Source organism: Coccinella septempunctata, chromosome 5 (genome assembly GCF_907165205.1).
Source record: "Coccinella septempunctata chromosome 5, icCocSept1.1, whole genome shotgun sequence".
Lineage (NCBI taxonomy): Eukaryota > Metazoa > Arthropoda > Insecta > Coleoptera > Coccinellidae > Coccinella > Coccinella septempunctata.
In genome coordinates, this window is record NC_058193.1 from 29,213,786 (window position 1) to 29,231,240 (window position 17,455).

The 17,455-nt window shown below is 33.8% G+C and overlaps 5 protein-coding genes across 5 annotated transcripts; 3 read left to right on the forward strand and 2 right to left on the reverse strand.

Moving 5' to 3' along the window:
- The first annotated feature begins 3,092 nt into the window (after positions 1 to 3,092).
- Positions 3,093 to 6,050, forward strand: LOC123313658 (exosome component 10). The gene has a single exon (XM_044898625.1). It carries the CDS (start codon positions 3,203 to 3,205, stop codon positions 5,936 to 5,938), a length of 2,736 nt encoding a protein of 911 aa, XP_044754560.1. The 5' UTR covers positions 3,093 to 3,202; the 3' UTR covers positions 5,939 to 6,050.
- A 191-nt stretch (positions 6,051 to 6,241) lies between these two features.
- LOC123313663 (translocator protein) lies at positions 6,242 to 7,550 on the forward strand. The gene is made up of 3 exons (XM_044898629.1): positions 6,242 to 6,683; positions 6,747 to 6,841; positions 7,235 to 7,550. The coding sequence occupies exons 1-3, from the start codon at positions 6,455 to 6,457 to the stop codon at positions 7,424 to 7,426; spliced, it is 516 nt and encodes a 171-aa protein (XP_044754564.1). The 5' UTR covers positions 6,242 to 6,454; the 3' UTR covers positions 7,427 to 7,550.
- A 523-nt stretch (positions 7,551 to 8,073) lies between these two features.
- LOC123313664 (transcription factor BTF3 homolog 4) lies at positions 8,074 to 8,754 on the reverse strand. Its single transcript, XM_044898631.1, has one exon. The coding sequence runs from the start codon at positions 8,751 to 8,753 to the stop codon at positions 8,262 to 8,264; it is 492 nt and encodes a 163-aa protein (XP_044754566.1). The 5' UTR covers position 8,754; the 3' UTR covers positions 8,074 to 8,261.
- Positions 8,696 to 17,432, reverse strand: LOC123313659 (kinesin-like protein KIF9). The gene is made up of 12 exons (XM_044898626.1): positions 17,046 to 17,432; positions 16,897 to 16,990; positions 16,562 to 16,793; positions 16,386 to 16,510; positions 15,998 to 16,218; positions 15,727 to 15,874; positions 11,559 to 11,696; positions 11,347 to 11,502; positions 11,122 to 11,257; positions 10,400 to 10,794; positions 9,860 to 10,135; positions 8,696 to 9,327 (listed from the first exon to the last, which is right to left on the reverse strand). The coding sequence occupies exons 1-12, from the start codon at positions 17,291 to 17,293 to the stop codon at positions 9,121 to 9,123; spliced, it is 2,376 nt and encodes a 791-aa protein (XP_044754561.1). The 5' UTR covers positions 17,294 to 17,432; the 3' UTR covers positions 8,696 to 9,120.
- On the forward strand, positions 11,801 to 15,696 carry LOC123313662 (negative elongation factor B). Its single transcript, XM_044898628.1, has 2 exons — positions 11,801 to 11,950; positions 13,751 to 15,696. The coding sequence occupies exon 2, from the start codon at positions 13,818 to 13,820 to the stop codon at positions 15,570 to 15,572; it is 1,755 nt and encodes a 584-aa protein (XP_044754563.1). The 5' UTR covers positions 11,801 to 11,950; positions 13,751 to 13,817; the 3' UTR covers positions 15,573 to 15,696.
- Positions 17,433 to 17,455: the final 23 nt, after the last annotated feature.

Genomic DNA, 17,455 nt, shown 5'->3' on the forward strand with positions numbered 1-17,455 from the left:
AATTGAAAATTTCTTTCTTCCCTTTCTATCTCGAAAATATATCTGAAACAAAAAACCAGAGCAGAAAACGAAAAACAAGAAGTAAATAATACAGCCTTCAACAAACTGATTCGAATACTTGATGATACTAAAGAAAAAATTATTAATCTTAGGTACATAACTTGTTCTTCATTTGCACTGTGAAGAATATCATCTCTGCGTCATAACTCTTCTGTTTTCTGTTGGATTTGGTCAAGGATCACTCTTGTCGTTAGAAATCCCTTCAGTAATCTTGTTTTTGACCAGGAGGATCTTTAGACAAGGTTCGGTCTTCCAAATGATGATTCTTCAGTTGTTCGAGAAACTGTACAGTACCCTTATGTTGGGGAATCATGTCCCATAGATATATTCATCAGAAAATAGGAAAAAACGAGAAAGATACTTTACAGCAAGTAATTCACTGAAACAACAAGAAGGATGGAAATAAATGTAATTCAATGTGAATGTACCTATTTAATTCCCTATAGAATTGGTTCCAAAGGAAGCCACCTCCCAAGCTCCCTAATATAATTCATCAACAAAAAATAAGAAATTCTAACAAAGAGACAAAATCCAATCTCGGATATGAAGACGAACTTCAGGAGGAGCGTATTTATATCAAACTTCCATTCCTGAAACAGGGGGGAACTGAATCTTGTTTGGAAGTTGCATTCCGAGAGGAGAGGCCTGCCACAAAAAAGGATTAGTTAAAGCCGGCGGTGTGTCATTTCGTTTTTTCCATAAAACTTTCAGTACCTCCTCTCTACATAGTTGAACAGACGGTTTACAAATTTCCGCTGTTGATGCAAATTCCAAGAATCAAAACACGAAGTTATAATGTAATTTGGAACTTAAAATGAGCCCGAAGCTAGAAGGTGGGTGAAGAAAGGCTTTCACAGTGTTGGAGACGCACTTCAGCATGTAAAATATCTTAGCTATGGAGTTTTCTTTTCGTTTTATTTTATTTTAAAAGGTAATACTTGAATTATTTCGATTATTCTGAGAGTAATGTGCCTACTTTCGTGCGTTTGCAGAGCTTCCTAGAGAAGAATTTGAAACGAAGATTTTTTTCGTGCTCAATTCAAAAAGTTCATATCATTACACATATACAAAATGGCGAATGCGCCTGGTGAAGGAATTCGCATATTCCACAGCTGAAGGCCTGAAAATCGCAATGCACATATTTTGTTATTACTGAAAGAATTACGTACTGGGTGTAATGCAGACCTGCACTAAAAGCGACACAGTGGAAAATACAGTTACAAGAGATTCAAAACTTTTATTATTGAAAATCTTTATAATTGAACAGAAATCATGCAATAGAAAATACCCTTTCCGTATTCTGTGGAAATGCTATATCTTACCTATACAAAATTTGATGGGTGTGCTTCTTTGTACCAGCAAACTCCTAAATATTATTGAGGTGAAATTAATCATGAATTTCGTGAATCAAGCTCTCATAAGTCTTGTATTTTATTCTTGGAATTCACAACACTCAATCATTTCATCATTATTCATTTACTGAGATTGAATGAACTATAAACAACTCAAGGAAAACTTCTGAGTAAGAAGCTGGACAGAGATTACTTCCAAAGATTTTCAATTCATTTTCCGATAAAAAAAAATCGGCGATATAGGGTCCGAAACATCTAAAAAACCCCAATTCGTTATTGGATATTTGAGACAATACACTTTCATATAAACCCTAACATGTCAAACTCCCGGATTTATCCGACAAAAGAAATGGAAATTCCCAAGAGTGAGAGTCTAGAATCTCGGAGAGAAACGTGAGTAAAATAAACCAGTATGGCCTAGAAAACGCAAGGAAAAATGATCTACTTGCCTTCTCTAAGTGTTACGTTAAATGGTGTTAGATAGAATTTCCCGTCCTTCGATGCTGAATGGTGGAGATGGGGGAAAATCTCTCGTAGATTGTCCCCTGGGATTCACCCTGATATGACAAGTTCGAAAGGGCACTTAACACATAATTTCTTCTAACATTTTTTATTTTTAGGATGCATTTGTATGGAAACACAAAAGAAATGAACCTTTACTTGTGTTTTTGAAGAAAAATATGTGTTTGTTAAGTGAAAAATTTCTCTATTTCCATAGCTATCACTTGTATAGACGTTTTTGCTACTTTTTGAATTCACATCCTATTCAAAGTTAGAAAAAATATTGTGTGAAACACGTTGTGAGACACTATTTTTCGTACTTCGGGTTCTTTTGCGCAACAAGCGAAGCGAAAAATAATGGTTATCTCAACTGGTTGCACAAAGAACTATTTCCTCACCGAAAAAATCTAACTTCCAAAAAATTTCCATTCATTTAATTTTTCACGAAATTATTCGTTGAATTGAACATCTAATGAATGTGTGACATTTAGCGCCATTAAACGCCGTAATAAGGGTGGTGAAACGGTCATATAAATTTGCATTGGGTTGACTTCCTGAGTGTGCGAAAAGGTAGAGCTTCCGCACTATTAGCACAATTTACACAACAAATCACACGCCCCCCTGTTTGCAACGTTTCAATGGGAGGCCATTGCATCGATTTAAATTTAGGTATACCTACTTTTCGTTTCAGAAAATACCGACTCGATGTCTAATCGAATAATCGAGTACTCATGGAGTTCAATTGAGTAAGCTCATCTGAAGATTAGAGATTCTCTCTAATCTTTGAGCTCTACTATTTTTTCTGCGAAACAAGGCTTATCAAGGAAAAATATGTACAGAGTATTTTTTAACGAGCAGGCATAAACATAGGCAACAAATCCAAATGTGACCTTTAACCAAAGAGATATTTTCGTTAACCCTTGAATACAAAGATTATAGAGATAACTCTATAATCTTTGCTTGAATAGTTAAAAAATTGACATTCCTTTAGCTAGAACTTCTTCAAACAGTGACTTCATCAAACATGTTATGTTAGATAAAGTCACTTGTGCGCCATCTGTCCTGCAAATTTGGTAATTAATTCTTTGCAAAGAGTAACTCTGATTCTTTGACCCACAGGAGGTCCGAAGAGAAAGAAAAAGACAAAATTTTCTGTCAGCTGTCACGACATGAGGCTTCTGTGATTTTGAGGTTAAGTATTCAAGAACTGTCCAAGAATGTGTTTTTAAAAATTTTTTAAAGAAAATTATATATCAATATATCCTCTAATCTATTGATTCGAAATCAAAATGGATGTGAAAGATACCGACTCAAACATAGAAGACAGTGTGAAGGATGGTGAAGTGCTTGGTGTACCTAGCTTTTCAAATATGGAAAATTTTACCAAGGAAGGATTTAATATTATCAAGGAATCAATAAAAAGTGCCAATGAACTTCCATTGAGTGATTTCGACTTTTTTGAATTGCAAAAACCATTCAAGAACATCATGACTGCTGAATCAAACCGCCTTTTAACAATGATGAATTGCATTCTCAAAACTTATGGAGTAAAAGGAAACTTCAAAACTAGCAGCTTAGATTTTAGGGCAGATCTTCTAGTTGAAACTAATGACACAATTTTGGAAAGAGTAGCTGACTGTATCGATGAAATGAATGGTATCAAAAAATTCGCCATTGATACAACGAAGGCTGAAAAATCTACCATATCAATTAACGGATCATGGAATAGAGTGAACAATCCAAAGTTTTCAGCGAATTTGGCTGCTACAAATCATGTTGATAATCCGAGCTCTGTATTGAAACTACTAAGTGGGAAAGATATCAAAAAGCCACAAGAATCTTTCACTGACAAAATTGATAATAGTAATGATTATCCTTGGGAGCCTAGAATTAAAGAGAAGCCAAACTCCCTCAAACCTTTGGCTATATTTTTAGAAGAAACAGAGGCAGGAGAAGAATTCTCACATCCATATGAAGTGGAACTGGAAAAATTTTGTGTACCTGAAGAACAACTTGCAGTAGATGAAGAAGAACCTGTATTTCCTAAACCATTAGAAGAAACAAATTTTGTTGAAGTAGATACAGAGGAAAAGCTCAATGAACTCCTGGAAGATTTAAGAAAGTATAAAATGATTGCTATTGATTTGGAACATCACTCATACAGGACCTTTATGGGTATAACATGTTTAATGCAAATCTCTACAGGTGATACAGACTACATAATTGATACATTGATCTTACGCAACAAGTTATATATTCTCAATGAAATTTTCACTAAACCCAGTATCCTAAAAATATTTCATGGTGCTGATTCGGATATTTTGTGGTTACAAAGAGATTTATCCCTCTACATAGTAAACATGTTTGATACTTATCAAGCCTCAAAAGTATTGGGCTATTCAAGTCTTTCCCTTGCTTATCTGCTAGAAAGATTCTGTAACTTCACCCCCAATAAACACTTTCAAATGGCAGATTGGAGAATGCGACCACTACCAGAAGCTTTAAAAAGATATGCAAGAGATGACACACACTATCTCATTTATATATATAAAGTAATGAAAATTGAACTTTTTAAAAAGTCAGGTAATAATAATAAACTTTTGTGTATTGTTTACGATAGAAGTTTAGAAACTTGCAAAAAAAGGTACTTTAAACCAAGATGCACAGAAAATAGTTATCTAGATTTTTATGGATCATGTAAAAGAATGTTTGATAAAAGACAAATGTATGCTCTCAAAGAGCTGTATAATTGGAGAGATCAGATTGCTAGGAAGGAAGATGAAAGCTTGGGTTATGTTTTACCTAATCATATGTTACTTCAAATAGCTGAAACATTACCAAGAGAAATACAAGGTATTTTAGCTTGTTGCAATCCTGTACCTCCGTTAGTGAGATCGAACTTGTCAGAACTTCATCAGTACATACTTAAAGCAAGAGATATTTCTGTTGATCAACCTATATTATTAGAAGATACAAGAGCAAGAGGTACAATGATAGAGAAACAGAAATTTGATTTAGATAATCCATTCTTTTCTCCATTTGATTCATCTAAGAAATGCACTGTGGAAAGCATTCCTGTTTTACTAGAAGATGAAGAGTATAATATAGCAAATATACTCGATAATGAAGAATCCCTGGAGAAATCTGAGCCCATATTTTCTATAGTCAAAGAAGGAAATTACTCAATTGAAAAACCACCTAGGAAGTATAGAAGCTTGATTCCATTTGAAAGATACAGCTGTGTGAAAGTATTCTTAGAAGAGGAGGAAAAACAGAGAGCAGCAGAACTGAAAAATGAGGAAAATGAAATGAACACAGTTGATACAAAGCCTAATATCCCTGAAATTATTGAAATTGAAGAGGATGTTGAGAAAATATATGAAAACTTGGATCTTCTCACCGAAGACAATAAAACAGAGGAAGAAAGATTATCTCTGCTCAGTAATCACTTCAGTTTGCTCTCGCATAAAACAAAGGAAGATGTAGAAACAGAAAAAAGACTTGAAGAACGATTATATCAAAAAGCATCTTCTATGATAACCGAAAGAGTGGAAAGTCTCGCAGAAACTGGAGGAAGCAGAAAAAGACGAAGAGAGGAAAGTGAGGAAGAGGTATCGGATAACGAAGGTTTAGAGCAAAAATTCTTAAGCCCCACGCCGGTTAAATCAGAAAATACTGGAGCTCCGAAGAAGAGTAAAAAACAAAAAAAAAGACTTAATAAACAAACTTTCCAGAGGAAAGATAATGGTACGCCTGACTGGGCAAGGGACAGGGGTAATAAAAGGAAATCTGGAGAAGGGACAAGTTCTGATTCCAAAAAGAGTAGATTCAGTACGCCTCAAAAAAATAACACTTCTCAGAATAAAAGATGCAACAGACAAATAGAACCTTTTGATTACTCATCAGTTGATTTCAGGCAGTTTCAAGGGGGTGCTGGTGAAGTAAATGAAGGAAAAACTATCAGAACAAAATTCAGAACTAAGCGAAGCAATAAACCAAGTAATAGAGGAAAAAGGCACCAGTGAATCCCACTCGTAGATATCTACGATCCCACTGTTACTTGTTTATACTCAAATATTTGTTAAATATCATATTCGAGTTGTAAATACATATCTTGTTTTCTATTGCCTCCTTGAACATCATTTGTTGTCTGTTACAAAACCCCTTGATGAAACAGGTTCATTGAAACCAGAAATCTATCCCAAATTTCAATGTTTGATATTAACCACAAAAAAAGTAGGTTGAAAAATAGTTTGGAAGAAACTTAATTTTAATTCAACGTTCCCAACATTTGAAACTCGATCTAAAACTTCCTCGTCTGATAAATTAACCTAAATGTTGAAAATGACTTATCATGGTCGATTTGCATACCCTAAAATATTGATGACGAATTGTAAATAATGAAAATAACGGTTTGATAGATAATCGCGATTTTTGATACCGAATCATCTACTAACAGCGATAACATTGCATATCTAAAAGCAGAATATTTTGTATTGTATTGAGTAACATACCTACCTACTGGAACATATTTGCTTAACATGTCTATTTCCTCCAACTTGCCTTTATTTGGAGCGATTCTTCTCCCAAATTTGGGAGGTTTTGCTGGTGGATACATAACAAGAAGGAATATAAGGCCATGGTATGAAAATCTTAAAAAACCAGAAATGAGACCTCCAAATTGGGCTTTTGGACCTATATGGACATCCTTATATTCAGGGATAGGATATGCTTCCTATCTCGTCTACAAAGAGGGAGGTGGTTTTGAAGGTAAGTATGATATATATATTCATTTAAAAACTGAACAAATAATTTTGTTATCAAATATTCCAGGTGCTGCAAAATTACCTTTAATACTGTATGGAACTAATCTCATAGCAAATTGGGCTTGGACGCCCATTTTCTTTGGAGCTAAGCAGCTCAAATTGGTATGCTTGGTTTAATTAATGCTTCTTAATATTAAATAACCAAAGCGCAATAATGATTTCATATGTGGAAATGTCTCAAGATAAAACCAATATACCTTGTAGTACACACATTCAGACACAGCATACATTTTTCTACCAAATGATAGAAAGGCGAGAATAAAGTAGTCTAGAATTTTAACTTGCCCCCATCTGATCGGTGAAAATTGTTATTCGTTAAGGATGATCATTAAGACTACTCTGAAGTGTATAATGCAGAGTTTTAATGTTTGGTAATGGATTTAATTCATGACAATTCAGAAAGTGTTTCACATTTCTTGGTTTGGTAGTCTGAATTTATTAGCAAAATCTAGGAAAAAATTATGAAACAATACTATATTGTCTATTGATTTTCAGGCCTTATATGAAATAAATCTCATAACGGCTACGGCTATTGCAACAGGATACATGTTCTACCAAATCAAACCTTTGGCAGGTTATCTCTTCATTCCTTACGTTGCTTGGCTGGGACTCGCCACATGGTTGAATTATAGCGTGGCAAGGGACAATCCTTCAGTTACTATTACAGAACTCGATAAAAATGAATAAGAATGAAATTTGGATAGTTTATAAGTGATAATGTTGTTTAATCTTTAATAGGGGTATTTCGCATTTAAGAAAGAATTTTATATTTTTGGCAGAAGCTGAGCACAATTAAACTCTGTTGAATGTTGAGAGTTGTTTCATTTGAGATTTCAATGCCCAGAAATCAATTCTGATCAAAGATAATCTGTTGATCAGATAGGATACTCTTTTGAAAACTGAGTTTTATGGCATTACTTATAAAATGTTTCTTCTACTATTATTTGAAATACTAGACCAAGTTCAAGTACATTTTAACAATTTTTTTACATCTTACAAGAATATATATTCATTCAAAATATTAATGCAAGAACAAATTTTTAGAATATATCTACCATAAGTATATCAGGACCTATCGAGTATCAACCAATTCAATTTTATGGAGAAAGACCTTCACTTGAACATTTGCAAACAAAAACTATTAATTTCCCATTCAAATTAGAGAACAAAAAATCCTCAACATAAATATGACTTGTACAGAATAATTAAAAATTGAATTATTTCACGATCCCAATAAGTGAAATTAATTTTTAAATGATTATTTCTTATTGCTTTGCCAAAAGTAGTGGAGATAAAGCAAGTCTCTTTCAGGAAGCACCAATTAAAGTCATATGAAGAATAAATGTTATATTTCCTTAGAAATACACTATACAGTCCTAATTTTAATAACAAAAGGGGTTCCATCTGTATATCAGTTAAATCGCGGTAAAACACATTAATGTTAATATTAATATTTCGCGAAAGGATCTTCAAAGTTTTATTGAAGACAAAGAAAACTTATCCACGTAATAAAACAAGTTGACTAGTTTTCTTTTGGCTTTTCTTCTACTTCTTTCTTGGCCACTTCAGCTTTAGATGCTTCATCGAAGTTCTCTACTAGGTCTGGCACATCTTCCTCTTCCTCAGGGGATATCTTTCCTACGTTAGCAGCAGCACCAGAGGTTGCTAATCTTTTGAGCTGGTTGAACCTTTCAGGGCCCAACTGACTAAGAATACCTGGGAGCATTTCAGTAATTTGTTTGTTTTCACCATGTCCAGTTATGGCAAATGTATTGGCAGCTAAAGAAGCTTGGACTTTGGGGTTGTTGAAGTGAATGACTGTTCCATCTTCTTTGATCATATTCACCTCTTCGATTCCAGGTATAGTGTTTACTGATAGCTTCTTGAGGGATGATTGTAATTTTTTATCGTCTGTAGCCTGATTGGGACGGACAACCTTCTTCTTACGTCTTGGTGTACCTTTACCTCCAATTCTTACTTGAGATGGTTTATTTTTTAACTTGTCGGTATTCATGTTTGTTTACTGATTAATTCGAGAAAACTTAACTTACTCCGAACTTTAGTGTTTTAAGTCAATTAGAAACACACACGAACTAAGAGAACATGTGCTTATCTTTAGCCGGTGCGGTAGGAAAGAAAATGGATGACTTTGACTTCCTTCTGCGCGATTTTGTTGAGTTTGATGGCGCCAAATTTGAAATTTACTATGTTCTATGAACCTACATAGGTATGAACTTTTTTCAATTAAATAACAACTGCCATAACAATTTACAGAAACTACAAAGTGGTTATTGCTCAGTTTTTTGAGTTCGGATTAAATTGCACTTGATAGGATGCTCAAACCAAAGAATTATGGAAATTTTTATTTTGATAAAAATATTTTATAATTTTTCAAAGAAACGAGTGTTGTCTAACCACTTGATTGACTTTTTCAAATATTTTGCCTTCTTTCTAGCTTCACTGTACATGATTTCTTTCAAATTCTTATAAATTTCTTCGTACACTTGTTCCTGAGAAAATCCTTCTTTAACATCACCATCCTCGACTTGCTCCATCAATTCTTCAATGTTTATTTCATTTTCCAGAGCCTTATTGGTAAAAACAATAAATTAATCAATATAGATTAATTTTCAGTATGAAATCTCACAATAATTTATATTAGATACGATTTCTCGATTAAAATGGAATTCTGTCATTCTAATTTTATCAATTTAAATTTTAATATAATCTATAATTTTTGAATAATTTAAATTTTCGTTATAATTCATTGATTTCTATTTTCTGATACACTCGGAAGTCTCTCAGCATTTGAAGATGTCTTATTAACAATGAAGATCGAAGATCGCGATGTGCCTTAAATACAAATAATCGTTATAATTCCCTGAGGCACATTTTTTTGGTGATAATAATATGGGTAATTGATGAAATAACACAAATCTCAAGCCGCAGATTTGAAAAAGAGTATTTTGTATGTAGTTCTTCAATGGCTAAATCAACCAGTGGCGGGTTCAGGAATTGTCCTGGGAGTGTTAATACACCGATTTTAATCTTTGAGTTAATAAATGGTCATATACTGTGCAAATATGCAGCTGTCAGGTATAATGGGTAATGATTACTCACAAATTCGCTTAGATCCTCTAAATTTTGAACAGGCGTAACATATTTTTCTTTGCAAAAAGCTTCAAATTCTTCTTTGATGTCATTCTTGATTTGATGAGTCATCGAAACGGCAATTTTGAAATCAGCTTGAAAATTTAAAACCACCTCTTGTTGAATAGCGACATCCCTTTCGGCTTTCCTTAAGTTCTCACTGCATCTTTCTTCCAACTCTGATTTTATAACATTGCCCCGAGAGTCTTTTTCTTGTTTTCTGGAGAACTGCGTCACCAATTTGGTCTTCGTTTTGAAAAGATAGTTAAAAGATTTTGAGACAATAAATATGATTATTGGCAAAATTTATAATTTGAATTTTTAAAATAATGACCATGCATGCCCAAAATAATTGTTTATCACGAAAGAGATAAAATGTTCTGTTTTTTGCTTCACAAATTACAAACACACATTACAAATACCAAAGAAAGAAAAAATGGTGGAGTTTCAATCCACGCTATCCATAACTTTCTAAACAGGGAATTGATTACTAACAATTCAATAACTTACTTGAACCACCTCGTTTTTTCTGAGATCGAGTATCTCGAAATATGAGTCTAGTTTCTTGAGTTCTTTCAAGTAATTTTGATATATTTCCTTTGCTTCAGTATCATATTTTCTGAAGGTTTCTAACAATGTTTTATAATTAGTTTTGGGGCTATTAACGTATTCTTTCAGTGCCTCCTTTTGCTCAGGGATAACCTCTGGAAGAACCAAATAGATTGCGCTCAGCAAAGAATTATTTTGTTGGGCTTCTGCCTTTTTAGAGGTTTTTTCCGTTGAACCTGAGGATTCTGCAGCACCTCCACCTTTTTTCTTGCCTATAGTTGATGAACGTTTCATGCCGTTCAGACTGCCGGTACTTATTTTTCCCTTCTTTGTAGTAATAGACCTATTGTCATTTTCTGCAAATTATGATTGCCTCAATATTAGTCGATTATATTTGAAGAGAATTGATTTTGATAGTCGAAGCAGTCCAGTTTGGCATCTTTTCGCGAAAACAAACGAATGTGAAGAATTTTAGCCACAATCTACGTAATAAAATTTCAACATCATTTAAAAAAATTTTTGACTTATTTATTTCACATTTTGGTTCTGAATTTCGACACTTGTCGATAAAGTTGTTAAGCTAGAAGGATCTTTTTAGGTTTTCGAACAAAAAAAGCCTTAGTTTTCTCATCTTTCATATTGATGTTCAAATTGTTTCGAATAATGAGAAATTTGAAATATACCCATTGATTGTTTCTTTGATCTACTCTGAGATGGAGTTTTTTTCATATTTACTCCTTTCAAAGATTCTCTCCCACTCAATTGTTGAGACATACTTGACGCTCTCGGTCCTATTTCAGATGATTTGAATGGAGCTGCCTGTTGAAAGACTTATTCAGTATAATATAATCGGCATAATCACTGAGTAATCATAGCATGTTATCCTTCTACAATGCCGTGATTCTTACCTGCAGACTGCTCCCATTTTCCAATTTTCCTACTTTTGTCTCAACGTTTTCTACAATATCAGACTTGTTTATCATTTCGTTTTCCTCATGAGCTATAATGTTTTCTTTCATAATTTTCAATATGGTGAAAATATCTCCCATTTTCAGGAGATGGCTCTGTTCAAGGACAGTTTCAACATTAAATCAGAAGAATAATAGTTATTGTGCCTTACCCCATCAATTTGGTTGTGAACAAAATCTCCAACCATTCTTTTCATATATTCAAATTCTTGAGGGCACACGCTTTTGGGTTCTTGATTCTGCAGCATTTGCATTATCATTTTTTCTTTATTCAGATTGTTCAGTTTTTCCTTGAAACAATTGGAAAAATCAAAAACACGGTAGCATGGAAAGGAAAACAAACTGAAGCAACTTATGGAAATTCATATGGTACGCCTCTGAGATTCCTGGCGTTATCTTTCGTATTCGCAACTTATTGAAGAAAAATCGTTTCTATGGATGGCAATCCGCTTTTGAGGTTATGTTTGGTCAAAGAGGAATCTTTGGTTTTATTTACTAAATATCAATACAAATATTTCCAGTTTGCTAGGATTTAGAGAAAATGGTTAACCACAGATTACAGAGTAGAATAGATCTGACACTCACGTTCTACGATGCAAAATACAGTTTATCCCGCCCTCAGCGCCCCCATGCGGCTGCCACCCAACTAACCGGGAGAAATGTCGGTATAACTGGAAACTGCAATCGCATGGCGCGAAATTTAAATTAGCCCATTCACTGGTATTTTAGACGTCGATAGTATAATATGGATTATTAGGGCGAATTTTAAGGAGAAATAAAACTTGTCATGAAAAATATACATATATTGATATACCCAGCACAGGAAAAAAAAATATGGAAATACATAAGCTATAATTATGGCAATGAATATATGAGCAGAGGTGAAATGTCAATAGGGTCACATATCTTCGTAAGACAATAATTATAATAAACAGTAATAATATTAATAAAGAATGATCACGCCTAAACAGGGAGGCAATGAATAAAATAATGAGGATAAATTCAGATGCATACCACCTGACGATATGAATATCAACAAGCTGGCTAGCTCAATTCAGATCGTAACACTTGTCGATATTCATATCGTCGGGTGGTATGCATCTGAATTTATCCTCATCAGTAATAATATTGTTCATAGGAAATGAGGTTGAAATTATTATATGTTCAGAAATCTTCAACATTATCCAAAAAGGACACAATGTTTGTTGGGAGTCGGCAATAGAAATCAAAAACAGCATGCCAAAGCTTAGAATGCATGAATAATTCGAAAAAAAAAAATAGTTGCCCAAAGACCTATGTGGATTTTATATTTTCCTGCAGGAAAGATTTCAAAGTCTCTAAACAACGACTCCCTGTTTTATCTTCCTCACGGTTAGATCACCAGGAATGCACCGACATGAAATTATTAATAACTAAAGTTTTGAATGATGAAATAAAGTGTTCAACATTTGGGTTAGTATTCCTTACTCCATGTGCTCTAATGTACCCAAAAAAGTTTACTAAACAATCTTGATTGAAAGCCCCAGTGAGAATATATTTAAAGTGATAATCATTGAACAGTTTTTGAGTAAGGTAAAGGAATGCGTTCAATGTTGTCACTATATTCTTCAAAGTGGGCACCACAATGGATCTTTTCTTTCGAGGGCAATAAAATGAAATACTGTTGAAAATTTGTATCGCCTGCTCCCAAACAACATTGTGTTCTGTTTGAATACTAACCGTCTTCTTTAAGAGTTTTGCAGTGGATGTCCAAGCTCTGGATACATTCAACGAATCAAATAACTCATCCAAGAATAGTTATAACGTCAGCAGTGTCGATAGCCTCTCTGTGAAGCTGAAGCGGATGCTTGATTTCTAAAAAGGAAAATAGTAAATTTTGGTATTATTATGTTTCAAAAAATACTTACCCCATTGAGAAATGAGCTTCATCATTGACCCCACGGAGTGGCTTAATAACTGACTACACAGTTTGACTTTCATTTCCATTAACTCAATTTTTAAAGGGTTTGGTTGGATTGGTTTAAGTATAAACGATTAATGTTATAATTACGTGGTTCTTTGAATCAAATATTTCTTACAAGAAAATTGATTTCCTGATAAAACTGTCGAGTTCAATAAATGGGTATTTTTAATTTACTCTCGTATAAGATCTCGTTTGTAAACAAGAATTTGCATTAAAGCATATTGACATTGACATGTTGGCGTTCACAAATCCAATATGTCAGAATACAGTAATCTGTGGAGAATATGATATATATTTTTGTATGCAGTGCCACATAGCGATTGATTGCATAACTAAAAACCGTATTTGGGGTGGGGGTAAGGAAGTGTCAAGCCCCTGATGGTTAACTTATTCCAGTAATAATATCCAAAAGTGTCTTATTCGTGAAAATTCTTGAACGCGATCGAAAATGTCTTCAAGTAAACAAGAATTCGTACTAGAATCAGTTGGAATAAACGGCCCTAATTATCTGAAACATGCCTTGACCAACTGCACAGATCCTTTGAAAGCCATTGAGCAGTTTCAAGTAACAAATGGAATATTATTACCATCTTTAAGGCCTATGTTACCCTTACTTGATCTTCACGGAGTAAGAAGATTAGACTTTCACATGTCTGTTGTGGAAGAACTGAGGGAGAAGATGGTATCACATATAAATGAAATTGGTAAAACAGAAGGAGATAAAAGGGATCAAAAATTGAAAGAACTTCTAGTGAAAACCTTCCCTGTGATAAAAGTCAAAGCCCTCAGACCGATAGTGATGGCCATTTTGAAAAATACTCCGCAAATTGAAGACCAGTATTTGAAAGTTTTGGTTAGAGACAGGGATTTATATAATGATGCTGATACTGAAGTAAAACGACAGATTTGGAAGGACAATCAATCATTGTTTGGAGATGAAGTGTCTCCACTATTTAGCCAATATATCAGTGAAAAAGAAAACATTTTATTTGATCATTCTAACACCAGTGTACAATTTTTTGGACCAACCCCAAAAAATCGACGTCAGGGAGAAGTTGTGCAAAAACTAGCTCATATGATTGGAAACAGTGTTAAGCTGTATGATATGGTCCTGCAGTTTCTCAGAACATTATTTCTTAGGACAAGAAATGTACATTATTGTACCTTACGAGCCGAATTGCTGATGGCCTTGCATGATATGGATATTCAAGAAATCGTGAAGGTGGACCCATGTCATAAATTCACCTGGTGTTTAGATGCATGTGTTCGTGAAAAAGCTATAGACACAAAACGTTCTAAAGAACTTCAAGGATTCATGGACAATGTTAAAAGGGGTCAGGAACAAGTTTTGGGTGATTTGTCAATGACGTTATGTGATCCTTATGCGGTGAATTTCTTGGCAACTACTGCTGTCAAAATTTTTCAACACTTGATACATGTGGAAGGATTACCTAGGGATAACCCTGTTTTAATTTTAATCCTCAGAATGTTATCACTTGGTTTGAGTGCTTGGCAAATGATAGATTCACAAGAATTCAAGGAGCCAAAACTTGATTCACAAATTGTCACCAAATTTGTCCCTGCATTGATGTCATTAATGGTTGACGATCAAGTCAGAAATTTATCCAGTAAGTTACCGCCAGATGAACGTGAAGCTGCTATTACTGTTATTGAACATGCTGGTCCCCTTCCTGATGCTGTAGAAGCATATCTGCAAGACAGTTCTGTGGCAAGTATACTTGCAATGTATTACACACTCCATGTGGCAAAAAGTAAGGATAGGGTTGCTTTACTCAGAATTTTACAAGTATTAGCAAACTGTAAAGATGATAAAGCTTTCGATGATCCATTTTTGCATTCTTTGGTGTCCCTGTTGATACATAACATGGAAGAGTTCCAAGCAGAAGATTTTTGCACTGCACTTTTCGATGAATTCTTCTTTGCTGGTTTATCTAAAGACAATGTGAATAGACATGTGTTGAAATTACTGTGGTATATCCATCAAAAGTTACCAATAAACAGATTGGATACACTATTGAAAGCATTACAACCAACACATCAGCATAGTGAGAAGGTCCACACACTTTTCAAGTTACTGAAAGAAAAGATAACCACTACAGAAGAGCCTCCCCTGCAAGAAATGGATATCGATTTGAATTCCCCATTAATGAGTGTTCCTACACCTGCTCCATATCATATATAAAATTATAAAAGATCTATGTTGCAATATGAAAGCTTATGCAATTTCAATGTACATATTTTAAATGTATATCTAAATCCTTCCAATATTAATATAGAAAAATATCTAAAATAAAAAATTTAAATCAGCTAAAGAATCATTTATTTCTCATTCCTACCTCCATTGTGGCAATCTTCATCATAACATTATCTTTCAAAACTACTCTAGTGCATTCTGATCCCATTGTTTTAAATAGTTGTCCAAATTTCAGTAGAGACAATGCAATGTTGTGGTCATCTTTTGAAGTCTTCAAATGACCAATAAATCTATATGAGTTAATAGATTAATTTCTATTTGATTATCTTAATGTCTTTACAAAACTTATTCAGTGGCATTTTTTTTCATTTCATCTGAATATTTTGATGTGGATAAATGAAAATCCTTCTCACCTTATAATACTACCTCTATTGAATGTTTCACCCAAGTATTGAGAGACAACGTTGGTCCTTTTTTTCACTCGAGCTAATACTGGATCATTACCACATAAAAGCAACATGAAATGCTCCATGAAACTTTTAGTGCAGTTTGCAGATCCAACTTGCCAGTACTTCTTGAATGTTGAAGATCTATCTCCGAAATTATCATTACCTGCTAAATCTATAATATGCAGCTACCAAAAAAGATATTGGATTGATTGATCAGAATGGCATGATGAATGGAAACATTCCTGATGTTTTGGAAACTTTGATGGCTTTTATGCAAGAAAAATATTGAAAAATTTTGAGGCAAAAACTTGCCCGATATTATTACCAAAAATTTTAGGTACATATACTTTACCTTAGAAATGAATTCATGAGGTTCGGTGAAATTGAAATCTCTTATTGTAAACTGAAAAGTGAGTATGGAACTGCCAACATGAGAAGGGTGATTTGTATCAGGGGTATATTCTTTTCTTCCTTCAGCTGAAAATACCATTCTAATATGTTGCTCTAATTAATTTTCATTGTGAATACCCATGTAAACATATTGAAGCGTTTGCAAATCACTGTTAACTTCCACCTTGCATACACCCTTATGGATATCAATTTTGTCTATTGGGGATGGGTAGGGTTTCAAAAGGTCACGACATTGAAAAGAGGAAAGTACTTCTATGTACGATATGTGAATCAACATTTCAAGATTTTTGGGAAGTTTTTCTTTCAGACTGAAAATATTCTCTATAATTCTGGGAATTAACCCTCTATCCTGAAATAATTTATCAGTAAAACTTCATTGCCTCACAGTACATACATCAGTTGCTGGTATTTATATAAGTACGTCCGATGATGTACGTAAAAAAATTTAATACCTTATAGAAGTAGTGAAAGCCACCAATAGTCAAACTCTTCCCACTACCTGTTTGTCCGAATACAGCTATTATTGCATTTTGTCCTTGAAATACACTAAATGAAAAGTGACTTTGAAATGATTTTTCGAAAAGTTTAAATCACTTTCTACCTTTCAATTACTCCCTCCATAACAACAGAATAGATAGTTCCTTGGGGTACGTTATAGAAATAACCATCAGTTTCAAATTGCTTGAATATTTTTTCTCCTGCAGCTTCGTTAATTCTTGAATTGATAACGTGCAACTGAATTGTTTTTCCATCGCCCAAAAATCTGAAATTCCCCCAGTCTGGATTTTCAGATGGATAAATTCTATAAAAAACTTTTGCATTTCCCAGAACTTCTCTGAATTTTGTCATACTAGAAAAAGTTCACTATTTTTTTTCCAACAGAGAAATTGTATATTGAACTTCAGCTTTTATAAAACTAGAGTTGTCAGATTTTGAAAATTAAAATATTTCAACTTTTCATAAATTCTATGTTCATGAAAAGGAGGATCCTTCGATATTTTTTCACATATA

Coding starts and splice junctions, on each gene's coding strand:
- LOC123313658 (XM_044898625.1), top strand. CDS start 3,203: ATGGATGTGAAAGATACCGACTCAAACATAGAAGACAGTGTGAAGGAT.
- LOC123313663 (XM_044898629.1), top strand. CDS start 6,455: ATGTCTATTTCCTCCAACTTGCCTTTATTTGGAGCGATTCTTCTCCCA. Junction 6,684..6,746: donor AGAGGGAGGTGGTTTTGAAG/GTAAGTATGATA, acceptor CAAATATTCCAG/GTGCTGCAAAATTACCTTTA. Junction 6,842..7,234: donor GAGCTAAGCAGCTCAAATTG/GTATGCTTGGTT, acceptor ATTGATTTTCAG/GCCTTATATGAAATAAATCT.
- LOC123313664 (XM_044898631.1), bottom strand. CDS start 8,753: ATGAATACCGACAAGTTAAAAAATAAACCATCTCAAGTAAGAATTGGA.
- LOC123313662 (XM_044898628.1), top strand. CDS start 13,818: ATGTCTTCAAGTAAACAAGAATTCGTACTAGAATCAGTTGGAATAAAC.
- LOC123313659 (XM_044898626.1), bottom strand. CDS start 17,293: ATGACAAAATTCAGAGAAGTTCTGGGAAATGCAAAAGTTTTTTATAGA. Junction 11,697..15,726: donor TGAAGATTGCCACAATGGAG/GTAGGAATGAGA, acceptor AATTGTTTCAAG/GAAAAACTGAACAATCTGAA. Junction 11,258..11,346: donor AAAATGGGAGCAGTCTGCAG/GTAAGAATCACG, acceptor GTCTTTCAACAG/GCAGCTCCATTCAAATCATC.